General features: G+C 46.8%; 3 protein-coding genes across 3 annotated transcripts in view; 1 reads left to right on the forward strand and 2 right to left on the reverse strand.

Annotated features, from left to right (window-relative positions):
- The window catches only part of LOC119385915 (uncharacterized), a 45,124-nt gene extending 42,250 nt beyond the window's left edge, over window positions 1–2,874 (reverse strand). Inside the window, exons 1-2 of the mRNA XM_049414157.1 lie at window positions 2,757–2,874; window positions 70–201 (exon numbers count right to left, since the gene is read on the reverse strand). Of these exons, the coding sequence (XP_049270114.1) occupies window positions 70–201; window positions 2,757–2,874 (250 nt within the window). The remainder of the gene's footprint in view (window positions 1–69; window positions 202–2,756) is intronic.
- A 6,127-nt stretch (window positions 2,875–9,001) lies between these two features.
- LOC119387322 (uncharacterized) lies at window positions 9,002–27,990 on the reverse strand. The gene is made up of 3 exons (XM_037654673.2): window positions 27,738–27,990; window positions 11,487–11,569; window positions 9,002–10,915 (listed from the first exon to the last, which is right to left on the reverse strand). Exons 1-3 carry the CDS (start codon window positions 27,896–27,898, stop codon window positions 9,273–9,275), a joined length of 1,887 nt encoding a protein of 628 aa, XP_037510601.2. The 5' UTR covers window positions 27,899–27,990; the 3' UTR covers window positions 9,002–9,272.
- Window positions 23,200–27,993, forward strand: part of LOC119387336 (ceramide transfer protein) — a 608,660-nt gene continuing 603,866 nt past the window's right edge. The window contains exon 1 of the mRNA XM_049413479.1: window positions 23,200–23,203. The gene's annotated coding sequence lies outside the window, so the exon portion shown is untranslated. The remainder of the gene's footprint in view (window positions 23,204–27,993) is intronic.

Consider the following 27,993-nt stretch of genomic DNA (forward strand, 5'->3'; position numbering starts at 1 on the left):
TAATGCAACAGATTTTATAAACCAAAGGATACTCGAGGAAGTTACAGGCACTTGGCCCTTTTAGCTTGCCTTTTGCTATCGGGTATCCGTCGAATGCTTTTGTTTGTGCGTAACCGGAGAATTGACCCAGGACGAGCTCCAGCAGGTACATCGGTCTTCCGGCGACGAGCGTGAGCGTGATGTACGGAATAATAAATGCTCCTGGAGGCAGAAACGAATGAGGCAAAGCATGATCCTATCCGCTGTACAGCAGTGCATCGCAGCGAAGTCCGCACGATAGACAAGGGGTGTATTGATACGCTGTCAGTCGTTCGTGCCTCTGATATACGCAAATAAGAGGCAGGATGTGTGTATTTTTACATACACGTGATGAAAGTACCATTAGCGTTTTCCTTTGTTGCTTTTATTTAGCCACCTTACGTTGCAAGTATTTTTCTGTACCCGTGTTTATAAAAGGAATAAAGTGTCGATGACGGCATACATTTTTTTTTTTTAATTCAGCGCTGAATTACCATGCTTCTTTTTATATCGTTTGGTATCGTATAGGGCTGTTCTGTATCCGTGTATAAAAGGCAAGAAGCGTCGATCAAGACACACACACACACACACACACACACACACACACACACACGCACACACACGCACACGCACACGCACACACACACACATATATATATATACATATATATATATGTATATATATATGTATATATATATATATATTTCAGCGTCGAGTGAGCGTGCTCCTTTTCGTATCGTCTGGTGTCGCCGGGCTGTTTTAATCTGTTTTAGTAAAAAGGTATTTTCGTTTTTTTTTTCTGCCACAACAAACTACGCCTATTCACGAATATCGGTGCAACTTAAGCAGGCTGCCTTTTTTGTAGTCTAGCACAAAAAAAAGAAAGAAACGAAAATAAAAAATATAATCAAGAACGAAAGAAAGGTGCATTAACACGTAAAGATGTTTCGAATCTTTCGGCTGGCATACATCGCCCCATGCCCCAGTATCGCTTCTCCTGCGCACTCTTCCGTTTCGGTGGGAAAGTAGCTACACAGTTCGCCTCCTACCAGTTAACGAAAATAAATTGAACGATACATCATACATCCTTCTTTTTTCACACTGGGTTGACGTTACATGTTACACAAATCCCACACAGAAGCAGCACAAGAATAGCGGCATAGTTAGTCGGTCGTGTTTGTGTTGTGAGCTATGCACTTTTAAGTTTTTAAGAAATGTCATGGAAGCACTATTCACCATGCTAGCAATTAAGGTGGTAGGCCACTCAAAAAAAAAAAAAGTTTTTTTTTTTTTTTTTTTGAGAGCAACCAGCATTGCAATAACCTTTTCTTCAAAACAAGCATGTCTTATTTAACTTACCCAGCCATTTATAGTGCGAAATACTGATTTTTTGGGGGGAGGTGATCTTTGTCAAAAATTGCATTAAAAGTGGTAGTTACGCGAGCCGTGCCTAATGACTAATGGGTGGCTTAATTCATTAGAGCTTTGGCATTTGTGTAACTAAAGGTTGGAGCTATGCATTGAACTAGGATAAATATTATGCAGTAAATATCAAGGAAGTAATGTTAAAAAAACCAGAAAGACGGGGGAAAAGAGCCAATTTAGACTGAACCTGTTTGCAAAATCAGCTGTCAATTCAAAAATATTCCATCAATTTATTTTATCCTAGTTCACTGCACAGATATATATGTTCTAAATTATTATACAAAATTTCAGTTCGAAGTACACACTGAGAAAAATGTTGTGAAAGCTTGCGTCACATGATTTGGAGCAAATTCTTATATTGAGAAAAACGCAAAGAAAGATTTCAGAGCTTGCAAAAGGTGTGCGTCCCCCTTGTGGTCGTTTTTAGAGATTTAAAGACAATTACAAACACAAAGTTATATTTAATGACATCCTATTATGTAACAGTGAAAATAATCATGATAGGAGGATAATTTTTGCTGCAACATATTTTTGAATGTTTGGGCGAAGCTAAAAACTAAATATAGACTTCGCGAAAAAAAAAACTGACTTTTGAAAGTGGCCTACCACCTTAAACATGGCGGCGAGAATTATGTCAGGATACTTTGCCATCACGCGAACAGTGATACATATATGTTTTTTTTTTTGGCTGCATGAGTTTCGTTCCGGTCTATCGCTGCCAGCGATCTGTTGCTCACAATAAGGTGCACCTGTCGTGCTGACGAACTAGTACCCTTAGATGACGGCGATGCAAGGTATCCACTTGCGTCATCACTGCGTGAGTTACATACTTAGGTGGGAGAGCGTGACATTTAGCGTACAGCAGCAAAGGAAAATAATTAGCACAACTGAACGACGGTCAGAGTGGGAAAATCACTACGCGATTCCCACGCACGCCAGAAAGTTAGTGGCAGGCACCTATAGCACTCACTTCGAATGCTAGTAGCAATTTTTCTGCTCCGGTCATCGCTCACTGGTGCCATTTCTTTTTTCTCGGAGCTGTACACACCAAAAGTATGCACGGTTCGCATATTTTACGGTTATTCTGCATTGCAAGCACCGAGAACTGCTGAACAGGCTCTGCGGTGAAGCACCATCGAACGGCGCATAACTCAGCCTCCAAGGCAGCGTGTCCCAAGCAGTTTCGGAGACCACGTTCATAACAAAAGGAAAAGTAGGGCGACAAGCGGCCGAGCTAGTGGCGCTACCTGCAATTGCTCTCTACAAATGTCCTACGACTCAGCTGCGCTTTGGAAGCATCGAGCGTGCTCACCGCCGCCGTTGACGTAGACGACGTACGGGAAGCGCCAGACGTTTCCCATTCCGACGGACATTCCGATGAGGGAGAGGAGGAAAGTGCACTTGCTCCCCCACTGGTCTCGTTCCGCCATGGCTGCGTCCGGGCGGGTATTCAAATGAGAGCAGCGTCTGCGCTCTCAATGCGCTGTGCATTGCCCGCAAAGTACAATCGACGGCGCCAACGTAACACTGCGGCAACGCGTTCGTGCTGGACGATTGTTACCTCAGCCAAGACTGGCTATATAGAGATTAGGTAATAACTCCACCCCCCCCTCCTCCTCCGATTGGCACGCAATGTTTTGCGTCACTGAGTGCGATAGCGTAAAAATATTCCGTGGTTTCTTACATCACTGGATGAAGACGTGAAAACAATTTACTTATCTGGTTTAAATGTGCGAAGATATATAATATATATATATATATATTTATTTATATATATATTTATTATTATTTAAAAGTGCCTTACAGGCCTCTTGAGGCATTGCGTAAGGAGGGTAATGCAAGAAAATGTTACAAACTTGTACAGTGTACAAAAGGAACGGGTATAAATACATAAGGAAATGAGAACAACAAAAAATGTTACTGTAACATATGCGGGAACGTAGTGAACATTACGTTAGATAATATACAATAAAGAGAGGCAAAGAAAAAAACACTTTGAATCACGACAGCTCAGTTACACAATAAAACCCGAACATTATAATGAAAGAACGAACGCGATATAACTTGGCTATTACAAAAACAGAAAAACATTTAACGTAAAATTGTGCACAAATAACAATAAAGGCTATGAAAAGAACAATCTAATAGTGATGGTATCAAGCATTATTTAACAAATGTCCGCTTAGCAAATGCTTGAAGTTATCATGGTTACTTTTGGAAGCTATGGTGTACGGAAGGTCGTTCCAAAGGCGAATGGCTCTTGAAAGAGCGGAATAGTTAAATGAATTAGTCTTCCCGTAAATGCGCATGAAATTAAACTGATTGTATAAACGTTGTGACCTATATTGTGGAGTTTCAAGCTGCAAAAATGATGACGCTGTGTTATATATGTACTTACGAAACAATTAAAGCAGGGCGGTATCCCGGATTATGCAAAGAATGAAGTGATAAGTCGAGTTCACTTTGTGTAATGCTTGTGTTATAGTCATAACAACCTGAAGTGACACGTGCCAGCCGTATTTTGTACAGATTCGAGTTTTTCGATTATATATTTCTGAGGGGGAGACCAAACAGATGCTACGCACTCAAGCTATATATATATATATATATATATATATATATATATATATATATAACATTCGCATATAATAGCGCAAAACACATTCGCCATAACTGTGTTGTCACGCAGTCATCGGTTATATCGACAGCTGTCAAGTGTAGCGAAAAGCGAAGCTCTTGTTGATACACACACACACACACACAAAAAAGACGGTGTTGCGTAAGATAACTTGTGACTAGATACGGCTTCATTAAAATTTTGCAGAGCGTACATTTAGAATTGCTGGTTAGCTTGTGCCGTTACTGTCACCCTCTCCAGGGTCTTGTTCGAGAACACGTTGAAACTATGGAGTGACTGTTCCTTGAAAGACACGCTATAGGCGCCAACTAATCATGGGGTGCACTCACGCCGATGAGGTTTTGTGAACACGAGTACCAAGTACAGGAGTCTTTATCTACGTGAGACCATCTGTCCGCCGAACAGCGTTTTCTTCTCAGCACCATGTGCTACTACATTACCTCACCTTGTGCAGGAATGCCTGATCGAAGTCACAATGAAATTGTTGGGTTCAACAGGAAAAAGAACAAGCGAAGCCGTAACTTCCTAAACGTCCAACGTGGGCGATGGGTTGATTCTTCTTCTTCTAAGACTATGATGATGAGACTTCGAAACATGGCACGTGCGAACAATGTAGACTAGGAAAAGAATCTGGCAGGCTGAAATATTAATGCCTGTTACCTTTTATAAATGCGGAAAAAAAAAAGAAACGTTCTTGAGGTGAAGTAGTTTAGAATGAAAAGGACTATGGAACTTCATGAGCATGTTATAAACAAAAGGAAGGAATAAATCAGCAGACACATCAGATGAAGTTTGCGGAAAGAAAAAAAAAAAACGTACGGCAGCTTCACTGCTCTCCGCATAACAGCGCTGCTGTAAGATGTTCACCTAGAAATTTGGCACTATTATAACTTCAGTTAGTATTAACAATGTGCATGTGCTAGTGCAAGGATGCTGGTATTTGTGGAACCCGTTCTCGTCCCCCCCCCCCCCATCAGTCAATATTTTTGGTGCATTCGCTGTGTCTAGATATGTCATGTTGTTGTAACCAGGATGTGTTTATCAATAGCATGGTTCTTTCATGTCAAGAAAAAAAAACTGATGCGTCTCAATTCACGTATTCGAACGGTCATCACTTACCTCATCTCCAAAAAGACTGTCCTTTAATTGTATAGTGGAAAATAATGAAACGAAACACGTTTTGTGAAAACGTTTGTTTTATTTTTGACATTCGTGCGTTCATTACTACATCGTAATGATTACGTCAGTACGCACTGTAATCACCTTACGGCTTCACATCATCGAAGGCTTTCAGTCTGCCCCGGATACCATGACCGATGGACGTTCACGCATGCAGTACTTGTGACACACGTGGAGAAAGAAAAAGGCCAATACTTTAAAAAATGATGGATGCATGCAGTTATCAACACTGGCCGAACAAGAGAGGCATCGGATTGAGAAATCCTCCTCGTCGAAGAGTTGGCTCCATGCTGACGCTTCCCCTTATTCGGTCACTCTTGGTCACCCGTTTCACGTGCGACGCATGCAGTACGTGTAAACGCGGGGACGTCACTTGTGGTATAAACACGGATGCCTACTTTAACTAGGCATCAAGAAAAGTAGTCAATTTTATTTAATTCAGTCAGCCCGTTTTCTTTGTGTAAACTTTCATAAAGGACACTAAATATGCGCGAAAAGCGTGAAGCGCGAAAGAAAAATAGCGCGAAGTAGCATTTTTTTTAATGGTAGCTACTCATAATAAAAATCTAAGCGGGCAATGTTAGCGTGCGTTATTTAGGCAATGTGCATGCAACTGTTCGTTACATTTACTGTGGTTCTTTTACATTTGCCTCCTTCGCAGTTATCCTCGCTCTCGTTGACAATATTTTCTTTGTTTTCGCTGTTACATTATGCGTTGTTAATTTGATCGAAGTACTCGTAATAAAGTACCGAAAAAAGGATTACTTTCCTGCCTAAAACTTCTAGCTTTTTTCAGTTGTTCTATTCACACTGTCAATAATGATTTTCATTTCGTAGAATGACTGGTCTAAAGGTTTCGTTAAAACCGGCGTACTTTTTTCAACTCTGCCATTGGTGAGTTGCGGTCGGAGGAACGGAACACTTGTGGAACACACCGAGATGTGTTCCAAAGTGCTGATGTATCCTCCAGCACTCAAAGAAGTTAAGCCCTCCATCATGATTTCCCTCGCGGCGGGAAATCAGGCGAGGCTTACGAGCACGCCCACGGAAACCAAAATACGATAGACGAATTGCCAACGCATCTTGGTGAAGCAATAGGCCGATAACATAGCGCCATCTGAAAAAGATAGCGCTATGTCGCGCTGTCTTTTCACAACAAGTTCATTGCATTTTCACAAGTTCCATGAAATTTAAAGATTCTCGCTGACTTTCATTCTTTGGTTCTTGCCACTAACAATTCGCAAGTAAAAACATTCAGCTTGCAAACGACAATTTTCTCTTAAAATATACCCGAACTCTTACGAAAGACCATGTTTGGCTGAACGACAACAAACACACGGTTTCATTCGGTCTCAAGATAAAGACCTATAAGTGGATATTAGATCAAAGACTTCGAAACAAACACAATTGCTTCTCGTCTCCATATTTGCCTGGCATAAACCAAATATGGCCATACAGAAGCGTCATAGCAAAAGTAACAATGTATAAGAACACAGTATAAGTAAGTCATCTACCGATCACTGTCAGCTCACGAGTTTACTCAATCTTACGGAAGCTGGCGCCATTAAGCAACGCAAGGAAGGTGGTCTTGGTGTTCCAGCATTGCAGTCTCATGAGATTCTGTGTGAGCCTGTAGTAGAAGGGCACACGAGGCACTTGGCTTTATACAGCGACCTTTAAATACAACGCCGCTCATTACGTGCGCCCTTGAACGCTTCCGATGAATGCCTCATTCACCCCGATGATAACTTTACGCGAGAGGCACAGTTGAAAGCTTTCTTTTCGCCAGGCACCGGCCCACCCATCATTGCACAGCGGGGAGGTAGAACTTGTGGTTTCCGACGACCTCCTTGAAGACGTACTCTGACTTGTCCGTGTTCAGGAACGCGGCCGGACATTCGGCGCTCGCAGTACGCACCAGGCGGCCGGTAGCCATCGAGCGCTGCTTAAACGTTTGAGTCCTCGGGTCCTGGTACTCGGCCATGGACGTGGTCATGTGTTCGAACGCGCCTCCTCCCACTTTCTGGTGAGTCTGGGGCCTCTCGCGCGGGGCCTTGCTGATGCGCGCGTAGGAACTCGTGTTCTCCAGCGACCTCAGCACTCCCGCCGACTCTTCCGCCTTGCAAATCGAGCAGTAGTCCGCGCCTCCTTGGAGGAGCGCACCCGAAGAGTCGACCGGAAAGATGATGTCTTTGGCGACTGCGTCTCTCTTTATCGGCTTGGCGCGTTCGACGAACTCGGTAGCGTTACGCTGCAGGCTCGACCGCGAGGCATACGATTCCTGAGTCGTAGTCGAGAACGTCATTCCTCCGGTCACCTTCAAGTTGTCCGTGGGACGGTACGGCACGGGCTTCGGCGGGATCTTCACTTCGCCGTAGGCCTCGCGGGTCGTCGTCTTTCTGGGAGTGTAGTCGGTGTCGTCGCCGAGCTTCTTCAGAGATGCCTCGCGTTTGATGGGCTTGACTCTTGCCGTGGGCGTGACGCGCCTGAACGTGTCCCTCATCGTGGTCGATATTTCGGCGTAAGAGTCATCTGCGCTCCGCACCTTGAGGCAGCTCTGTGGCCTGTACGGCTGGGGCCGCTCCACGGTCACTGGCTTAAAGGCCTCCCGAGAAGTTGTGGTCACCTCGATGCCTGAGGAAGAACGACCGCGTTGCTGCTGCGCCGCGCCTACTGTAGACACTGCAGCTCCGGCATGCTGCCCGCGCGTGTACGTTCTCTGTCTGTCCCGTCTAACCTTGACAGCCTTCTTGTATATCTCCTCCAGTTCGCGGGATTCGTGTGCTTTGTATTCGAGCTGCGAGGTCGTTTTGTAGTCTACCGAATCCTGGCCCAGTACTAAGGTAGACTGAGGTTTCCTTACAGAGTACCTTGTTCCGCCGACTGAAGGAGCCGCCTTTGAGTAGCCGATTTTATCTTCGTTTCTGACCACGTAGGACGTGTCGTCGCTCAGTTTGAGCGTCGATACAGGCCTGACCGGCGTCGGCACTTCCACGACTGTCTTAGGAGTGAACTCTCCGTGGTGGACTGTTTCGAAGCTCATGCTTCCTTCGGGCGCGAGGTTTGGCTTGGGATAAAAAGGCTTGGCGGGCTGTATCTTTTCACTAACGTCTTTGAAGCTTTCCGCTGTTGTAGTAGAGAAGCGGAGCCTTTCACGGTTTGCGCTGCTCACATGCGGACAGACACGCGATGCCTCCAGCCTAGATGCAGCCGGCGTCTCTGCACTCTGCTGCGCAAGCAGCTGAGCTTCAGTACTCAAGGCACCCTGTTCAAGGTAGCCCTGCGCTTCGTTACCTTCCACGATGACACCTTCACTCCTATGAATGTCGTCTTCTGCCTTCGCTCGTCTTTGGTGCACGGCCTCAAACTTCTTTGCGGTCGCAGCAGACTCGAGATACTCTTGCTGTCCGGCTCTAACTTCACTTACCCGCATTTCACTTCTGTGCTTCTCCAATGAAGTTTCTGAGCTTCTTCTCTTGAGTACCGCTGTGCTTTCTCCATTCGCTAGGGCAGGTTCTTGCTCTGCAAATTGGGCTTTCTGATGGCCATCTTTCTTAACTCCTTTAAGTTTATCGTGTCCTCTTGGACGCGAGCCTTGCCTACTGTCCTCGTACACTGCTTGAACAGCACGTTCCTTCTTTGATGTAGACTCCACGCTAGCTTTCTTGCGTGCAGATGCGTCTTGCTTGACCGCTTTCTTTTCTGTGCGCCTTGCACCGCTTGCACCCAAAAGACCCTGTATTTCTGCAATCAGCTCTGCGGAATCCTTTCGGCCAAACATGGTAATCTCATCGGTGTCTTTTTTTTTGCCCTTAATTCTTCGCAGCTCATCTCCTGTCTGCGTGAATCTGTGGAAGACATCGTGGCTTTGCGGCCTCCTACACAGGGCGACCCTCGCATGCGTACTTTCGGGCTTCTTGTACGAGTCTTTAGCCGTGGTTGAGTACGAGCCAGCCCCTTCCCACTTTACACTATCGTCTTCAAAGTGGGCTTTTCTTTGGCCTTTTCGCTTTATGAGTACATTGTTAGCACCCAGGTGCATTTTGAGTCATCGTAAGTGGAGCTAAGCCCTGCTGCCTGTAAGCATTCAACCCCATCATACTGATTCATTATCGAGCTCCTTTCAAAGCCCTGTTCCTTGCGTCGGCGTGAGGCCATCGCTTGGAGATCCCCTTCAGATGAACTTCCGTTGCTGCCAAACAACTTTGATAGAGACTTGGGCTTGACGGGCCTGACTCGGTCCATCTTTTTCTTGCAGAAATCTATATCGTTCGTCGTGCGCAGATCCATCTCACCTGACGACACTGCGAGGTTGTCTTTGGGGTAGAACGGGACACACATTTCGGGATGGTAGCATGCCTCCACGTTCGCAGTTCTTAATGACCGGTCGACTGGCCGTGATCTTCCCGACTTTTGAGGATGAGGCACCTCGTGCACGTCACGCGCTTCGTCATATGTTGGTGTTGCTCGATGATCATGACGTGCTTCGAGGTACGATTCTTCCAGCGCTTGCGCTTCCGTCGAAATTGCTTCTTCCTCTCTGAATTGGTGGGCGCGATATACTCCTTGCGCGGCTGCTCTTTCTCTGTCTTCCCGGAACTGGCGGTCGTGAACTACTTCCTCCATGTTTTTTCTTTCTACTTCCTCTTGGATACCATCCGATGATGCTCGATCTTCAGCTTCTATTTCGGTACGCCTCTTCTTCACGTCGGTTTCGACGTCCGTGTGCATGCTGCCGTAAGACGGATCGTCGAACTTTCGGGGCCTCAGCCTCCTCGTGACCTTCTCAGTTTGTTCCCGTACCTTGAAGTCTTCGGCAGTGGTTGTAGAATAGTGTGTCTTGCCACCGGTTCTCAAGCTGGTCTGCGGCCGAGTCAGCGGGTAGTGCCGCGCACCATATGTGGCAGTAGCAGCAGTGGTAGCAGCAGCAGCAGCTGCTGCACCAGTAGTAGCACCTGCTGTTGCAGCAGTAGTTGCGGCATCCGCTGCATCAATAGTAGCAGCGGCCGCTGCGCCACTAGCACCAGCAGCTGCTGCAGCAGTGGCAGCAGCAGCATCCCGCCGCTCCAAGCGATACCGTTCTGCTCTTGCGACTAGGTCCTGGTCGATCGTCGAGAAGTAGTCGGAACTGGTGGTAGTGTATTCGACCGGACCCTCGAGCCTGAGCGACGTCTTTGGACGGTACAGCGACGATACCCTGCCTTGGGCCTGACCGCCGCCGTCTGCCCTCCCCGATGAGCTGTGCACGTGGTGTTGGTGGTGGTGGTCGTGGTGATGATGGGTGTGGTGGCAGTGGCGTGTCTCCAATTTCGCGATCTCCCCCGCTTCGTGAGTTGCGAAGTCGGAACTTTGAACGAGATGTTCGGCCGCGGCGTCTTCGCTCGTGATTGCTTGTTCGTACGAAAGCCCGTTCACGACCCCTCCGCCAGTCCGGGCTCTGCCTTCGTGACCGAAAGCCCTCTCCCCCGTCGCGATCGCGTCCGAATGGAGGACCTTGCTTTGGGAGGCACGCTCCTGCCTCGACATCCTCTGCTCGGAGACGGTCGTCGTTTCGCTCGCGTCATCTTGACGCTCGATGCTGCGATATGATTTCGAAATCTGACGTACTCTGTCGGGTGACACTTCCCACTGCCTCCTGCCGGCTTCTTTTTCACCTGAAAAAAGCGATGGGCAGAAGAAGGAGTGAGAAAGACAGCGAAGCTACGATAGCCACTCTGCTACGCCAAGGGACGACGCGCATAATATAAAATCAAGAGATATGTTATCGCTTACGGTAATCGGTGTAGTTCATGTTCTTCTTACTTGATTTTGTTGCTTCTATTACTGCGGCTGATGATCAGCGAACGCGGATATATGGACGTGCAGCGAGGCCTTTAATATTCGGATCACGATAACTTGATGCCCTTAGGTTTACGTCGCGTTTCAAATCCGGCCGTTCGAGAGCGTGGACATATTGATTGCTACTGCACATGGTGTGACATTTCAGAATGCCTCTAAAGAGCTGTTGTATGTCTTCTACTTCTGAAGGCCACTCACGCATCGACTTCATAACGGGACTTTATGTCATTTGTCCGTTTGCATCAACACAACACAAACAGCTGCCATGTACTTCACACGAAGAAAAACGAAAGCTAAGCACTTTGTTCCTCTGGAATTATAAAAAGATCACATGACTGAATCTATTTAGTGCATGTATGGACGTACACTATATCATAAAAGACTTACAGCTTGTGCGTGCTCTTTGTTGTAGTGTTTCCTGTGCATCGTTTGCGAAGGAGCCGATTGATGCAGAACGACAGCGGTGTTTCCTGCGTGAAGAAAAAAAAACAAAGAAAAACAGATTACAACACGCCTCTTTCTCGATTTCTGCGCATACAGCGTAGCAGGGTGCACAACCTTTTACGACATTAATATCGCAAAGCTTCAGAAGTTCAGAAGTATAACAAGCCGGCTTCCCTGCAATGTCACTGGCCGCTGTATTTTCGCGGCCAGAACATTGTTACTGTAAGCGTCTGTGCGTTAACGGACCTCTGCATATGGTGAAGTAAAGTGGGCAACCTTAAGGGCAAAAAATGGGGCGCAATACAAAACAGGGACATAACGAAGAGAACGACGACACTTTATGTAACTGTTCTGTATTGCGCCCCCGTTTTTGCTCTTAAGATGAATCGTTACCAATTAGCCCAAATGGCTGTTTTGCTATACTATAAAGTTGGAAAGCAAGATCAGCTTTTAATTTAGGCGTAAAATGCGCGTAAATGCACGCTGCTCACCAACACTGGTCGTCCCAGTGTGAAACCATATCAGTCGAGTGCGTCACACGACAGACGCGCCGACGAGCACGGATTCAGACGAATCCGAGCGACTGAGTCAAGCTTTCGCAACAGCTGTGACCGTAAAAGGTATCTTTGAGGCCACAGCCACACACTCCGTTTTCACGAGAGTCCAGAGATGCTGAACTTTTAACTGTCGACGCAAAAACACGGTGCGAACAAAGGCGCATCGAAAGCCTATAGCCACAGGACCTCAAATTGAATTGGAGCGTCCGATAATGACTCCGCGTGGACCGAACAGCTCTGTCAGAGGACAGGCTCACGAAGCCTGTCGGGGGAAAAAGTAATAATAACAAACAGAAACCAAAGCAGGGGTGATCGTAGCTTTAAGAAATTAAAAAAGTAAATAAAATGAAGCGAAAAACCGCACACGGGCAAAGAGGGGGAAATGAGAGAAAGAAGGAAGCAGACAAGACTCTGAGGGGAGTGTAGAGGGCAAGCAGCGTATAGAGTGCGGGTAGTTCAGCCCGGACCTCAAGTGAGGGCGACGATTTTAATCAGGGCAACGACACTGCCCACTACGTGGCCAGATTTCGAGTTTTGGGCCAGCGGCCACGACCCGAGGCGGGCAAGCCGCCGCGAGCCGGGTGCAATGAAGCGGCCAGCCAGGATTGAGCCCGAGCTCACGCCGAGGCCGGGTGCAGAGGGGGAGAGAGTTAACGGGGCAGCTGCGAAGCCCGATGACCTGGCTGCGCGTCACTCAAGCCCAAGGGTGTCGCGTGCGCGCTTCATGTTTCTCCGGCGGGTAGTACCACCTGCTACGCTCATCAGAAGTCATTCATTGGAAAAGAATTAGAGAACAAAATGTTTGAAAGCGCATATACTGTCACGCTTCCGCGTATCCTGCTGCGTCTTGAAGATGGTATATTATTAGCTGGCCCAGCATTGCTCGCATTTGAATGAACGGTGAAAGCGCACTCCACCAAGAGGAAAAGGCAAATTTTGCGGGGTTTTCTTTTTGTGTGTGTGTGAGTTTGCATTTGGTTGTTAACAACGCTGTCGGAATGACGAGCGGAAGATTGCAGTGACTAACGAAAGCCACAGTGGTATGCCCGAAGTTCGTTTTATCGCAGAGGCATTTCCAAGCGGACGCTGCATGCATTTTCAATGAAGTTGAGGATAAGTATCAGTATCACGCGCTGACGCACGACTACCAGTGTTTCTGCAGCAGCGTGTGTCGTTTTGCACGCTTCCTGCACGTCCTCTATCAACAACCGTCAAGAAAGCGAAGGTAGAATAATGCAAATGTGCATTCTCCTAGGTAAGAAGGGGAAACAAATATGACCGTCCAAGCCCTCCGTACAGATGGTTGACCAGCGAACCTGAAGCGTGCGGCCCCGGTGTTTGTCAATGGGTTAATCCCGACGGTTCACTAAAGTTTTGCTCAATTATTGGCTACGTCTCTCCAGAAATCTTAATTGGTGTTTGCCGCCCGTCTGTTCCCTTCATTTATGTAGTGGATCAGTGGTGAGCAGTGGGATTTGTCCAACTTATGTGGTGCATACGCGCTGGCAGTTTTTGCGCACATAGGACGGACGAATTTTGAATTCGCCTAACCGTATACAGCTTCAGCTTAAGTCACTGCAGATGTATGCAAATTGAAGAAACTCGTGTGTCACAGCAATCTATTAGACTGGGGTGAGACTTGAAAGCGAGTTTCAAAATATGGCTGTACAGCAGTGGTAAGGAAAGCTATGGCTATAAAATTTTCGAGGAATTTTAAAGATAGACGCAGGTTGCATTGGAGCTCAAAACTAGCTTTAAATTTTATTTAGTGTTTATTTTAAAGTTTTTCTACATATGTACTTTTTTTAAGATCTACTATATGCGGAACATTGCAACCTCGTACAAAGGTAGCTACTAACGTTCTACGGAAGTGTAACTAATATAGTCAGCGTACAACAAAAACTATATTTGTTATGTTTTTTTTTATGTTTGTCGATGTATGAAAATTGCCACTTATGAATGCTTTTTTTAACTAAAAAATACAAATACAGCTAGGCTACTGATTCTAGTTTCAGTTTTGTAAATGCCAGTAATTAACATGAGAATTTTCGTTTTTCTTATACCCTATAGGTCCCGAGAAAAAAAGTAGACAAATTTCCAAAAATGTTGTTTTGAGAAAAACGCAGAGATTACGTAGGGAGTACGCCCACATTTCCCGTGAACGTGTCGAAGAAAAAGGACCACGAATCATTTTTGAAACCGCGAATACCCACGCGTGATAACTTTTCTGAAAGATGAAGAAATTCTCTATCGCATCATTGCGAAATCTCAAAATCGAATTTTTTGACCAAACGAAGTCTCACCCCACCTTGAGGTATTGCGAACGGTTCGCTATATCCGGTGCTAGTTTTTAAACACATTTCGCTATATCCGATCTCGGTCAAGTAATCGAAAGGCCGGTAAGTGTCAAGAACGGTGACATGAATGGACATTGGATTTTGTTTTAGTTTGAACAGCTAAGCTGTTGTAGCGCGACGTAGTTTGTGCGAGTGTCACGAAAATGAACACGTGAAAAAGAGAGAGAGAGAGAGAAAGAAAGAGATAGAAAATAGAGAGAAAAAAAGAGAGAGAGAAATCGATAGAAAGAAAGAGGAAGAGTAAACTAGAGAAATAAAGGGAATAAAGACATAAAAAGACAGAAAGACAGAAAAATACATAGAAAGAGAGAGATAGACAAAGAAAGAACCAGACACGAAAGAGAGAGAGGAAAAAAAAAACAGAGAGCAAGACAGAAAGAGAAAGGAAAAGAGAAATAAAGAGAAACAAAGAAAGAGAGATAAAGATAAGGAGAAACAAGGACGGCCACCGAGCATGTGCTCTTCCTTCAGGCTTGGCGCCGCTATTCGCTGCGAGATCGACCTATAGGAGGCAGCACCGTCGCCGCGTTAGTGTGGAGAGGCGGTCGGCGGCGCGTATACAAATGCACACAGCGGCGCTTCGTTGTAAGCTGTTTGAGCCGATTGTTGGCGAATAAAATGCGTTGATTGCAGCTTACTGGTAATATATACGCTCTTCATTGTTGAATCGATGCACGAAGGTAATCCAACGTTACTAATACTAGTGAGAGAAGCGCAATCTGCCGATGAAAGGTATATGCTCGCCCTGGGTGACAGTGTGCGCTTACGCACTATACGACGTTTTTTTTTGTTGTTTTCTCTGTACGTGTTTAGCTTGTGTTCTGTGTACTACGCACTACTGTAGCACGCCTGAACTACTTAAGTGTTTACTTCTTCTTCATTTGTATACCAGCCCATATTTCTGTGCAATGAGTTCAATAGCACTGATCGATTGACTACGTGCACGGCAGTGATGCAACAAAGGTCCGGTTATTTTATGGAATAAGGGTTTTTTTTTCTCGAACTAATCATGTGCGCTGCCTTACATCAATTTATAAGAACTCCACACAAACGCTCAAGATAATGTAACAAAAAAGGATGAGGTTTTGCGTGACATTATACGACAAAGATGTAAGGCGCGCCGTCGGGTTTAATTTTAACGCGGTAGCGTTAGAGAGCTCGTGTCGCAGAAATTCCGCTGTCGGCGTCGGCACCGTTGGTTGTGAGCGAAAAATCATCCGTGAGCGAAAAATCGAGAAAGTAGCAAATAACATAAACGATAAAATCTTCGGTCCCAATGAGGATCGAACCCAGGCCGTTCGGCGTGGCAAGCAGGTGTCTTACCACAAAGCCACGATGTCGCTTGTAGCTGCTTCGGACAAAAACACTACATAAATGCCATGTAGTAGAAGGAGTCTCCTTAACGCATTTTGTTCGGCAGGTGTCACGACGAAAACGAGCCCATACGGTAGGCGCATTCGCGAGGCCATCAAACTACGTCGAAAAACGCCGGGATAGTGCAGCCATCGCCGCTAAATACACACACGAACTTTCAAACAGCTCTAAAAATGGACAACTATGTCCATCTAGAGGAAAACATATCAAGCCAACGCAGCAAACGCTAGATAATGAGCTGCCATCTGTGAGGCATTGTGAGAAATATGTCTCGACTTTTCATGGCATCCGAGAGGGCCGGCGCGCGGCGTATATCTTGGAGACCATGCGACTCTTGCTTTAGATCGAAAGCCTGTAAAATTCGCGCGCGTGCGTGCGTGTGTGAGTGTAACAATACACATTAATAAGTATGCACTTAGTGGTTGAAGTGCGCACTAGGGGCCGGATTTCGCTATCGCGTTCAACTCTTAAAGGCGAAGCTTAAGGGTCCCCCAATTTTAAACATCTGGGTTCTTCAAAGCGTACCTAAATCTAAGCACACGGGTGTTTCTGCACAAATTTCGCCCAAAGTTAAAATTGCGCACGGGAACTCCGTTTTATCACTGCCGTGTCATTCCATTATCTTTTATTTAGGGGACAGTTTGAGTACCGAAGTGTCAGACTTCACTTGATAGAAATATTTTGCTGTAGTGGGACCACGACCGTACAATAAAAGGACATCTTAAGCACAACTAAAGCTCATCATGAACTACAGTGCCGCAGTTATACGCCTAACAACAGTACGAAAGTGCATGAGCCTCGCTTTTGTTTACCACAGAGTCGCTAAAACGGGGTATGTCAAGCGAACATATCGATGTACTTGAACCAGAAAGCGGCACCAACACTGAAATGATTCTGGCGAACGAAGGGTACGACACCAATACACAGCCCTCTCGAAAGTCGCACTCACTGATCTTATTACAATGGGCATGCAGCCGAGCAAGCCCATTTGTACACGATGTACACCATGTTAGATATACGTATGAGCAGTTAAGCTCGCGCTAACATAACAGAACAAACCGCCCTTTGAGAACGTGCAGGACGTACGCGCACATGCAAACACGGCGTGGCTAGCAGACGACGCAGGGAGCACTCCACACTAGATGCGCTTCAGCCAGTACCCGCCAGGCGGCGACTCTGCTCGATCTCGCGGCCAATACTGCGAAGCTGTCGTAGTTCTTTTTCAGATAGTACGTGAGAACATTCGAGAAGAGAGGTTGAGCCGGACGTTTCAGTGCACTCGGTATTCTTCGATGACTTAGCTACAACAATGTGTTAAAATCGAGGACGCTTACCGCGTCTTGAAGCGAGTATAACGTCTCGCGATCCATTAGAAATTGTGTCCTGGCCTTTGTTCTATCTAAGGAAAAACCAACTGCGAACTGCGAGTGATCAGATAGACGTCGTCTTCCTATAGCAAAGATGCACAGCTAGGGACTACTTTCAGATCTTATCTTTCAGTATCGCGCATCTCAAGAATAGAAATTTTCGGACGCGACTATAACAAGACAGCAGCGTATATCGAAGAACGAACAAACCTACGGGTGTATCTCCGCGGCCACGTTCACATTTAAAAGGTGACAGAATCGATAGCTATACAACTACTGTTTATCGCTGCGAATTTCTTAAAGGATTTCAACAACATTGTCGGGAAGAATGTTCATGGAGGTTGATCGGTGCAAGATAACTACCCACTCCCCTTTCCCCCCACGTTCTTCCTGCGTCCCTGATAATACTAATAGTATTAAGTATTCTTCGAGGGCAGCAGAAAAGTATACGGTAGTTTTTTCTCATAACTATCTCACTAAAACTGGACGAGGGCATATAACAACTTTCAGGTGTCGACAGACAAATAGCAGCGTTCAATTCACACGTACTGTTATATTTAATAAATTCCGTTGTCGTTTAGTACGTAGTAAATCGCGTTTCGTACAGCAGGGCCATTCATGCCGCATCCCCGGTACCTTGTCCAGTCTTTTATGGTTTGCGGAAGAGAGGCCTATAGCTTCTCTATCTAAATAGGAATATTCCGTCAGCTGCAGCTGATATTGTAACGCGCACAGTCGCATTGAAACATTCAAAGGAAACAATGCGGCCGTCAACAGCATGCAACAGCATGCAGAGCTTATCGACCTCGCGTTGTCGCAACGGGAACTATCGATTGTGACATATTCCTCGTTCCACTGTTACAAACGTCGCTCAGAAAGTGGATTTTCTACAGCAGTAGAAACGACATCTAACAGGAGTTCACAGCCAGCTATAGCTGTCTGTACTCCAGTAGTGTGTACCAGGGGCGTAGACAAGGGGAAGGGCGGGTTCAACCCCCCCCCCCCCAATTTTTTTTATTTTGCTTGCGTATATATACAGGCACACATACAAACGAACGCACGAACATAAAGTGTGGTTGAACCCCTCCCGAAAAAAATTTCTGGCTACGCCCCTGGTGTGTACAATGCCCGAAGGTTAAAGAAAGTATGTTTCTCCGTTGCGGGTGCTCTCGTAAAAAGACGAGAGCACGTGCCAGCGACGGGCATATATGGACATAGAAAAGAACGATGCGACGGTAGGACAGGAAAGAGAAAGCAAAAAAATTGTCGCAGCTCATCCAAGCGTAACAACACGACGCCGAGCGAAGCAACAAAGAAGAAAAAAAAAGAAAACGAGCTGTGCCCTCCTGCTACCGTCGTTGTGTCAGCGCGAGCAGAGGTCTCGATACAGAGAACGCGGTAGCGGGAGCGCTGATGGAATTTCCCGGATGTCGGAACTTGACTGGATGGACAATGCGGGAGCTCTTTTGTGGACAGGTCGGGAAGCGGGCGGCCGGGCGGGATGCGGAACGCCGTGTATGTGGAGTGACCTTGCCATTGAAGGAGAACCCCCCCCCCCTTTTTTTTTAAACAGTCCTTGACTTCAACAAAAGGTGCCGCCTGCGATGGCTGCCCGTGTTACGCGCCACGGACTGCGTGCTCTCGCTAGGCGGGCGTCGTCGCTTTGTTTATAATTGCCTCACGCGCGCGGATTGTTCTTGCGTAACGGTTGCCATTTGCCGCGGGTGCGAGAGTGAGGTAGTTAGCTGCTGTATAACGCGGCTCGTCACGCCAGGTATAGCGATGTACCTGTGTACACTGTGCTCTTTCGATGCACTGCCGCCACGGCTGCGGCGGCCCGTGTACGTAGCCTATAGATACACAAAACTGGACCTTATAAGTTGCTTCGTTGCACGCGATGAGAGGGCTGTCTCGCTCTCACGCCTGTCGAAGAGGAGAGAGGGGGGGGGGGGGCGTATCTTCTTCACCCCTTTCGGTGAAAGGTTATATCAATCTGTTATGAAACAGAGCTGCCAAATTAAGCTCCCGGCCCAGCGCAGAGCGCTCGCATCTAGCAAAAACGATCGATTGAGTCGGTGAAAATGGGCCCAAGCACGCGAGCTGCAAGTGCCGTGGAAGCGCAGAGAGCAGCGGTGTTAAAGCTAGAGCGCGTCCAAAAGCGTGCACGAACAAAAAGAAAAAGATGAAGCACACACCACAGTGACGCGCGATGAACCCTTATTACACGAAGAAGGGGTTTCCGCCTGCAGCGACTTGTGAAAATGGCAGTCTTTGTTCGGCACACTTCGAACACGCGCTTCCGTTGTTGAGCAACTCGGTTTCCGCGCTAACTCAAGCGTTGCCGCCACATTTGCGTTCGTCGCCGATGTGAATGAAAGCATTAACAATAGAGCATCTTAAATGCCGGAAACCTGCTTTATACTGGCGCGCAAGGGGGCTGGAGTAATAGCAGAACGCTCGTTATTCGTCAAAAGGCTGTGCTGCTATAGATTATATAGTTTTGAGCAACAGTACAAACTGGCGGAGAGTCTCGATCGCCACGGTGGTCTAGTGGTTACGGCGCTCGACTCCTGACTCGAAGGTCGAGGGATCGAATCCCGGCCGCGGCGGCCGCATTTTCGATGGAGGCGAAAATGGTTGAGGCCCGTGTACTTGGATTTAGGTGCACGTTAAAGAACCCCAGGTGGTCGAAATTTCCGGAGCCCTCCACTACGGCGTCTCTCATCATCATATCCTGGTTGTCGGACATTAAACCCCAGATATTATAAACTGCTAGAAAGATAACTAAGAATGCTCGTCTTTCTTTTTTTTTTTTTTGCTAGATAACTTGCCATCACGTTACAAGAGGTAGGCTTGTGCATACTGCATTTTCATACATCGTTATCTAGTTGAACGTTTTCTTCGAATATTCCAAGTGTCAATCTTTTCTACCGCGCAATAATATGTTCATAATCATAAACGTAGATGTTAGACGTACTACACAAAACGCCTGTTTTCACCTTCTAAATCGAATGAAACAGTACGAAAGACTGTTTAAAAATGGGGGGGGAGGGGCATTTGTCCCGCCACCTCGCAGGTATCGATAGATTTGTCGATAAACTATTTTCTTCCGTGCTAGGACACGGGATACGTCCCCCTATCCTATCCATTTTTCAGCAGTTCGATCCTCACTGCCACCATTCCGGTCCTTTCTGTTTCGCACAAACAAACGAACACACACACACACACACACACACACACACACACACACACACACACACACACACACACACACACACACACACACACACACACACACACACACACACAAACAAACAAAAATACATTGCTCTTTTACAACCTTGACACTATTTGCTTGACAAGTGGAGTGGCCTTGCAAACTGTTTGGCACGCCTGACGGGAGTTTTTCTTTTCTTCTCTCTCTCGCTTATTTTCTTTTTGTTTCGGCTTGTTTAGACTTCTTCCATGGGAAGAATGTAACTGAAAATAGTTTCATTGGAAACAGTACCACAGTGATGTCGGAAGTACAAAAATTCCAGAGATTCCGTGCACCCATGGTGGCGGAACGGCGAGATGTTTGCTAACAGCGTGGCCTTGCTATCGCTTCTTGCACTTCACTTCACCGTTCGGGCGAAATTAAAATTGCACTTCCTGTTTTATCCTTGCTCCTGCAGTGTATGTTGGGCAGCATAATGGATTCCCTTCGGTTTAACCTGGGGTGCTATTCTGTACATTGTCAAATTCCGCCATGCTGGCTAATTCCGCCATTGGTCAACTCTGATTGGCCCGGAGGAACGTCACGACCTCTCTGGTTGGCTTAAAATGCCGCCATTACGAAATTGGACAAGATGGCGGAATTTGACAGTGTGCAGAACAGCACCCCTATATTCACATTACGGCTGATTGGGCTGGATGTGTCCATCGATCTTTTCCACGGTGCCGTCGCGAAATCGTCACCGTTATCATGATAGAGCTCACGCATGCGGCATTGTATAGGAAGCCGGACGGCATTCGTCTGGGCTCCAGACGAATTCAAAGAACCCGTGTCCAACAATCTCTCCTTCGTAAAATCATAAGAGGCAACCGCGTTTACTATACACTTGCATTAGCGTTCTGTTAAATACGTGCCCAGCTATTTTGTCCGACACAAGCCAGGCCAAGTGCAGCCTCCTGCTTTACTGGACAGGGAGGCAAGATGAATTTTGCGTCGGCGTAAAGCGCGCGTCTATCTATTCGTGAGGGTACAGCAAGCCTATAGGTGCAAGCTTAGAAGTGCGCTAAACATAGGCGTTTCTAGGTAGGCAGGCCACATGGAGTTCGAGTGACGTTGCTAAACACATGCGTTCCAGGAGATATTCATGCAGCAAGGCGGCCAAGCGAGGCGAGTGCACGGAGGACGCGTAGCGAAGCGAGGATCGTTATCGGTGAAGCACCCATACTGACTTCGTTGCTCGCGGGTTGCGCAACCCTCACATCAGAGCGAGAAAGACATTTTTCCATTCACTTGCTGCTGACGCCAGCACTGCGCACAACGTCAGGGATTCGTGGAATGAAGGGAAGAAGGGTAGCTCGAGGCTCCTCCTTTTTTTGTCCGTGCGCTGGTTGCAGCTCGCAAGTACACGCGTGGGTTCTCGTGGTCCGGTGCGTTTTTTTTCGGCGACAGCGTTTCCCTGTTGGGACACGCTCCAGTTGCAGTTCTCGGGACGACCACAGGCGGCCATGCAAGAGCACATGTACGCACGTCCTTGGTTGGTCGCCGCGGTGGACACCGTCAGTACGACGATTAGGGCCCGGCCGACCAGCGGTGCATCGGGGAACGCTCCTCTTCCTTCCTTAGCTCGGCGTCACGTAGTACGTTGGAGCTCGCACTCCGTTCCCCGGGGCGCGCGCTGCGTGCTGCCGCCCCTGCCAAGGTCAAACACTGCCGGTTGATATAGCAGCGGCAGATGCAGATGCGCCTAGCACCACCTACAGGGGAGTCGCCACGTGTGGTCTGCGGAGCACGTTCCGCTTTTTCACATGCGTCCTTGTACGAGGCAAGGAAGAATGCCGTTCTAGTTACGACGGTGGTGGAACAGTGCATCGTCGGTGTTTACGGGCAACTACTGTGCGTTGCGCTAGTTTGCGTCAGCTCGTTTGCTTGTTTGTTTGTGTTTTGAAGAAAAACGACGCCGCACAGTGGCTTAGTGCAGTGTTGGTAATCTTTTTCTATCTATTCGAGTACGCAACAACGATGGAGACGCAGTTACAGTGGACCTAACGTCCAATCATGTATACGGTACAGGACTTGTCGCCTGACTTTACACGCGCGCTCCACTCAGAGCCAGCCATTTAACCATGCGCAGTGTAACCACGCTCGTGCTGAATACCTTATGAGGAACAGCGTCCGCGGTCACCTAAAGTTCACTAATAAGCATTCTCATGTTAGCAAGCGTAAACAAGCATGAACTCAGCGAGTCCCCTATACTACGAAAGGGGAAGCTCTACTTTGCAAAATAACAAGTTATAAAGAAACACAGTAACGAGATTGCCAAATATGACTTGAAATACACTCAAAGGCGAAATTGTAACTCAAAACATACAGAATAAAAAAAAAGACGTTATACGGCACGATCGAGATTCAACAAATGAAATGGTGATCGGAAGAAACAAAAAACACCAGCAGCTTTTATGAGAACACAGTGTATCAGTGATAGAGTTGGCAAAGCCCACTGAGCGTCTCTGTTAAATGCGTGTAGCGATCAATGAGAGACAATCGCACAGAACGAAGGACGCACCAGTGTCCGGAGAGTAATGCCTTTTGGCTTCGCTCAATTTACGCTTTGGGCGCCTGTCCGTTCACAGAAAAGGCGTGTCTCCTTCCCGAGGGCGGGCGCCGCGTGTATATATGTTCAGAAGGTATAGATCGGTGAATGTTGTTTCTATTCCTCGCGCAAAAAGGTTCCGTACTGTCTTTCTAATAATTATTATTACCGTCGTTCTGCCTCGTGGTCCCGCTCGAACGTGTTTCAAAACGTTACAGCCTGGCGATAATAAAATTGCGAGATGATTTATTCGGAATATGAGTCGAAAGACAATAAAGTACTACACGGTGTTTCAACCAAGAATAAAAATCAAAGTATACGTTTCTTTTGCGTAGGGTGCACTTGTACAATCTTATAGTACGGCTTGGTTACCGCAGATCTAATAATTTGGGACAAAGTTAGCGTTTTCGGCCCCTATGTAGTCATTTTTCGAAAGTCGAAGCGTCTTATACCCTCCAGAGAAAGGTGTTGAGTATGGCGCCACGTAAGCGGCAGTCCTCGATCCTCACGAGCTTTCAAACAACCCGGAAGTAGCAGCGCGTTTTCAGACATTATTAAATCATTTATCCTGATAAGTACACCGGATGTCCCTCAAAAGCTCGAACTACCACAACAAGAACAACAAAAAGAATATCATAAACGAAGCGCGTGAGGATATAGCAACGCCAAGTAACGGGAGAAGAAGTAGAAAGCGGTCAATGAATATTTAAAACGCGTCGATCGGGGGAAGTTACAAGAAAATTTGCCTCGCACACCGCCTGTCCACGTGGGCACAGAAAGGAGGAAGCTTCGGGGAACCACTCAACCAAATCTCAACGCTTCCGCAAACAGCCGCCGACGTGGGCTTTCCCGCAAGCTAACCCTTCGCGCAGGAAAGCCAGCTTTCGCGAAAGGCGCCCCCTTTCTACCGCCATTCCAACCCCCCTTGTCCATGGATCTGTTTTGAGGGAGGGGCGCAGACTTTTTTTGAGGCCTTCGTAGACGGCTTCCGGTGTACTGTGCCAGTCACGTCCACGGCCCGCCTCCACCGCTGTCCTCTTACTCGCGGGTATTTTAGTTGTTTGTATCAATGCATATACTTTTTTTTCTGTTTTCTTTCCATATCGACGAGGCCGATTCGTGAAACGAATAGTCTCGGCTCGCCAAACCTTGGAAGGGGGGCGAAAGATCGATATGAGCGATACGCGAGTCACTGAAAGCATTCGCGACGAGCGGCACTGCCGTCCATTTGCACTGAGACGTGGAGAATGAGAGTGTGGGTATCCGCGTTTTAGCACCTTGGAAGGTGGCGCGGGGCGTGACACCGCACTGCTATGTGTGCCACCCTGTCAGCGATCGCAGTGCGGATTCTGCATCGCACAAATACTCATTTAATAAGAAGAATAAATGCCGGATCGTATTGAGAATTGCATGACTTGCCTCCAGCGTGGTTCACGCCTGACCGGCCACGAACTTAATGAGTTGAGAAAGCCCTCCTTAGATTTTTTTTTTATGCATCACATTGACCTCAACATCCGCATTCCAACGTGTAATCTATATCTAAACATGTTTTATTACGTCTTTTAAATATCCATTTACTATCGTATTCAATTTTACCCATTTTTTTTTCCTCTGCTTTTTCGGCTAGACTAGTTATCGTAGGTGCTTTCTTGTGTTATGGAAATTTGGTTCGGGGAGGGAAGCAGCAGGATACCATTTCTAAAACTCCAACATTGTCTTGTGCTGGCGATAATAGGCTGTCCTCACATATATTAAAATTAACTTAAATGCACAGTACACTCACTCATGCAAAAAAAAAGTGACATGGTCCCCCTTTTTCACTGTGCCCAACTTCCGGGATCTCAGGCGGTTGCGCTTTAGGTTTTTGGAGATAAAAAATGCCATGGTCGTTTCTCTGCTAACAGAGCTGATACGGTACCTTCGCTGGAAATTGAAAATGGCGCGTCAACTGTCACAAATGTGAAACATAAGATAATAAAAGCATCATAGTTATTTTTATACTTTAACGGGATGGCTTGTTTACTCTGGGACGTAATTGTCGGCCGTGCTTCCACGACCGCCGCCGACTCGTATTTCATCTTCTTTTGACCTCGCAGTCAGTTGGCCAGCTGTTATTTTACCACTCGCCAATGAATTCCACGCTGTGGGGGTAGCGCGCCTTGCCTAAATAAATTCGCATCACGATGACGCATGCACTTTCTGACGAATCGTAGAAAGCGTTGTGTGACCTATAGTTGATGCGTCCGTGTTGGTTGGTTTATGTGGGTTAACGTCCCAAAGCGACTCACACTATTAGAGACGCCTTAGTGGAGGACTCCGGGTACTTTCGACCACCTGAATTTGCATAGTACACGGGCCTCTAGCATTTCGCTTCCATCGAAATGCGATCGCCGGGGCCGGGATCGAACCCACGTCTTTCGGGTGAGCAGCCAGGCAAAGCGAAGTTCCAGTTGATACGTTCGGGTTGATCAAGCGCAGGATAAGTTATATCCGTTTAATTTTGTCATCAATCAATTGATCAGACAACGTCAGAAGGACGTGTACCTTGCGAGTAAAAAAAAACGCATACGGAATAGAAAAAGGTTTGGAAAATGTTGGGAAGCTTGGCGGTAGGGTATAAGAATTCTTTTCATCTATTTTTATTCTTTTCTTTTCATCCACCATTCATTACACCCGCCGGTACAGTTGATAAGGTGCGTGAAGGGCGGTTCGAACCAATGACGAAGAGCGAAAAGGAAAAGCACTGGAATAGAATGGGTAACTTATGCCAGCATATGTGGCATTTATTATTATTATTATATTATTATTATTATTATTATTATTATTATTATTATTATTATTATTATTATTATTACGTATATTATTATTATTATTATTATTATTATTGGATCAGATCGCCTCGCATAAAATTGCATTAAAATAAAATTTGCTGACTTACACAGTGCAGTCCCTCAACACGGCGTTATTATATTCAGATGTAATCAGATCCTGGTTTTGGCACGTATAACACTAGAATTTAATTGTGCGGTGTTCCTTAAAGGGACACTAAAGAGCAAAACGATTTTTCTCGCATTAGTAAAGTAGTCTTCCACGATACCAAAAACACCACGCTTTCTGCGCGAAGACGCTTAATAAGCGAGAAAACGCGCGAAAAGAAAATACAGGTGGCGACGCCGCCTTGGATGTCCCGCACCATTTGCCGTGACGTCACATATTTTTGACGGCGCCTGCTTGGGCCTACGTAGTTCCTAATCGGTTAAATCGAAGTACATTGTCCTCTGAGGGGGCCAGAGACTTGACATAACGAGTTTGTGGAAATTTCGTCGAGCCAGTGGCACCAAAATACGTTAAATGCTCTTTGAAACCTTTTACGTCACGAATTACAAAATTCGGCGCGAAATTTAAAAATGAAACTTTGAAGTTGGTTTTCTCCTCTAATAATAAACCTATGGTGGTGAAATAAACTACACAAGAGTTCTCCGAGCACACTTGATCAATCTAAACCACTTCATTGTTTCTCTTTAGTGTCCCTTTAAGTCAATGTTGTTACTGTGCGAACACAAATCGTGATGTTAAATATTAGTGTTTGAAGAGTTGCGTACATACGAAGCTTTGCATTCAACTTACGAAAAACATTTTCAGATTTCTTCTATATTCAGAAGACACGTTTTAAACTGCGCGAAGAAGACAACACGTTAGAAACATAGAACACGCGCACACACGATGCGTGCGCTTCGTGTGGAGATACACTGCGTAACACGTGCCGGAAGCACCATTATACACACTATGCCTGAATCATTAACGGGCGACATGACTGCTTGTACGTGGACTGTGTAGTGTCGCACGATTTGCTGGCGTGCCAAGAGGCAATAACGCGGGTGCGAGGCGGTCGAATATATTGAAGACGCACGCGCGCATGCCCGAACACAACGTTCTCAAAAGGAGGTTTCTCGTGAACAGCGAAACGCTTGTTCGCAGGCCAACAAAGTCGGGAAGGTGTAGGCGCTTTCCGAAGCGGAGTAATGTTAAGAACGTCAAATATGACTGTTGGGACAAGACCTCGCCTGTACGCAGCCGCTTGAGCTGAACGGCATAGTACAGCAGGTTTCGAACATGTGTCTTCATTTAACAGAGAGGGTCGCTACGCTACGATTCTGTAGCCGCGATCTGCTTTGTGCTGCGCCAGGGAATGCACATGTCAGAGCAATCCACCGAACGGGGATGTGTTGTTTTCATATGCCGGCCGTCATTCATTCAAGTCCCGAATTCGCACAAAAATCCGCACGGCAACGTGACATTCACAAGAATGTAAGTCTATCGATTGCATTATGAAACGAGGTGATAAGCCAGATAAATATGTAATTAACCCCGTATGCTAGAAAGAAGCACGCATCCATGACGCACGATATTTTTCATTGACGTGAGGTGTTTCTGAATTATAAATGCTCCCGAGAGTTCTTACGAACATTTTCTTTATTCGCACCCCAGGCTGAATTCACGAAGCAGGGATAAATCAATATTCATCGTTGCGGAAGCAAAAACGTTATTAGCAATGGCGGTCCACAGATGACAAGCAAACCAAGCCTAGGTGTGTGGTTCCTATACGCAAAGAGTTCACGTATACCCTTTTGAGGGAGCTGCTCATTACGAAGCGACCGCACAGGGTCTCATCATGTGCTACGCTTACGGTAGGCGACTGCCGCCTCACGTGTACGGTGTCGTCAACCAAACTCACCCGCACGTGCAGATCTGACAGACGCACTGCTCCTCCTTCTCCAGGACCACCTCGCCGTCACCTGCTTGGGCACCACCGGACGGTGCTGCAGGTTTCTGCAGCACGCGTTCTCGCTGCTGCTCGATTCGGGCCGGCCGTTCCAGCTCCACTTCGCGCGACATGGCGTCGTCGTCGTCGCAGTTGTGCACGATGCGCTGCTCGTCGTCACGGGACGGCGCGCGAGCGCGCTGTGACAGACACTCACGCAACGCGGCCG

Source organism: Rhipicephalus sanguineus, chromosome 3 (assembly GCF_013339695.2).
Source record: "Rhipicephalus sanguineus isolate Rsan-2018 chromosome 3, BIME_Rsan_1.4, whole genome shotgun sequence".
NCBI classification, from domain to species: Eukaryota; Metazoa; Arthropoda; class Arachnida; order Ixodida; family Ixodidae; genus Rhipicephalus; species Rhipicephalus sanguineus.

Bases quoted from the DNA above. Each gene is read 5' to 3' on its own strand.
- LOC119387322 (XM_037654673.2), bottom strand. From the start codon at position 27,898: ATGTCGCGCGAAGTGGAGCTGGAACGGCCGGCCCGAATCGAGCAGCAG. The intron at 11,570-27,737 runs GTGAGTTTGGTT...TTCTTCACGCAG, and splicing joins TGTCAGATCTGCACGTGCGG to GAAACACCGCTGTCGTTCTG. The intron at 10,916-11,486 runs GTAAGTCTTTTA...CGCTTTTTTCAG, and splicing joins ACAAAGAGCACGCACAAGCT to GTGAAAAAGAAGCCGGCAGG.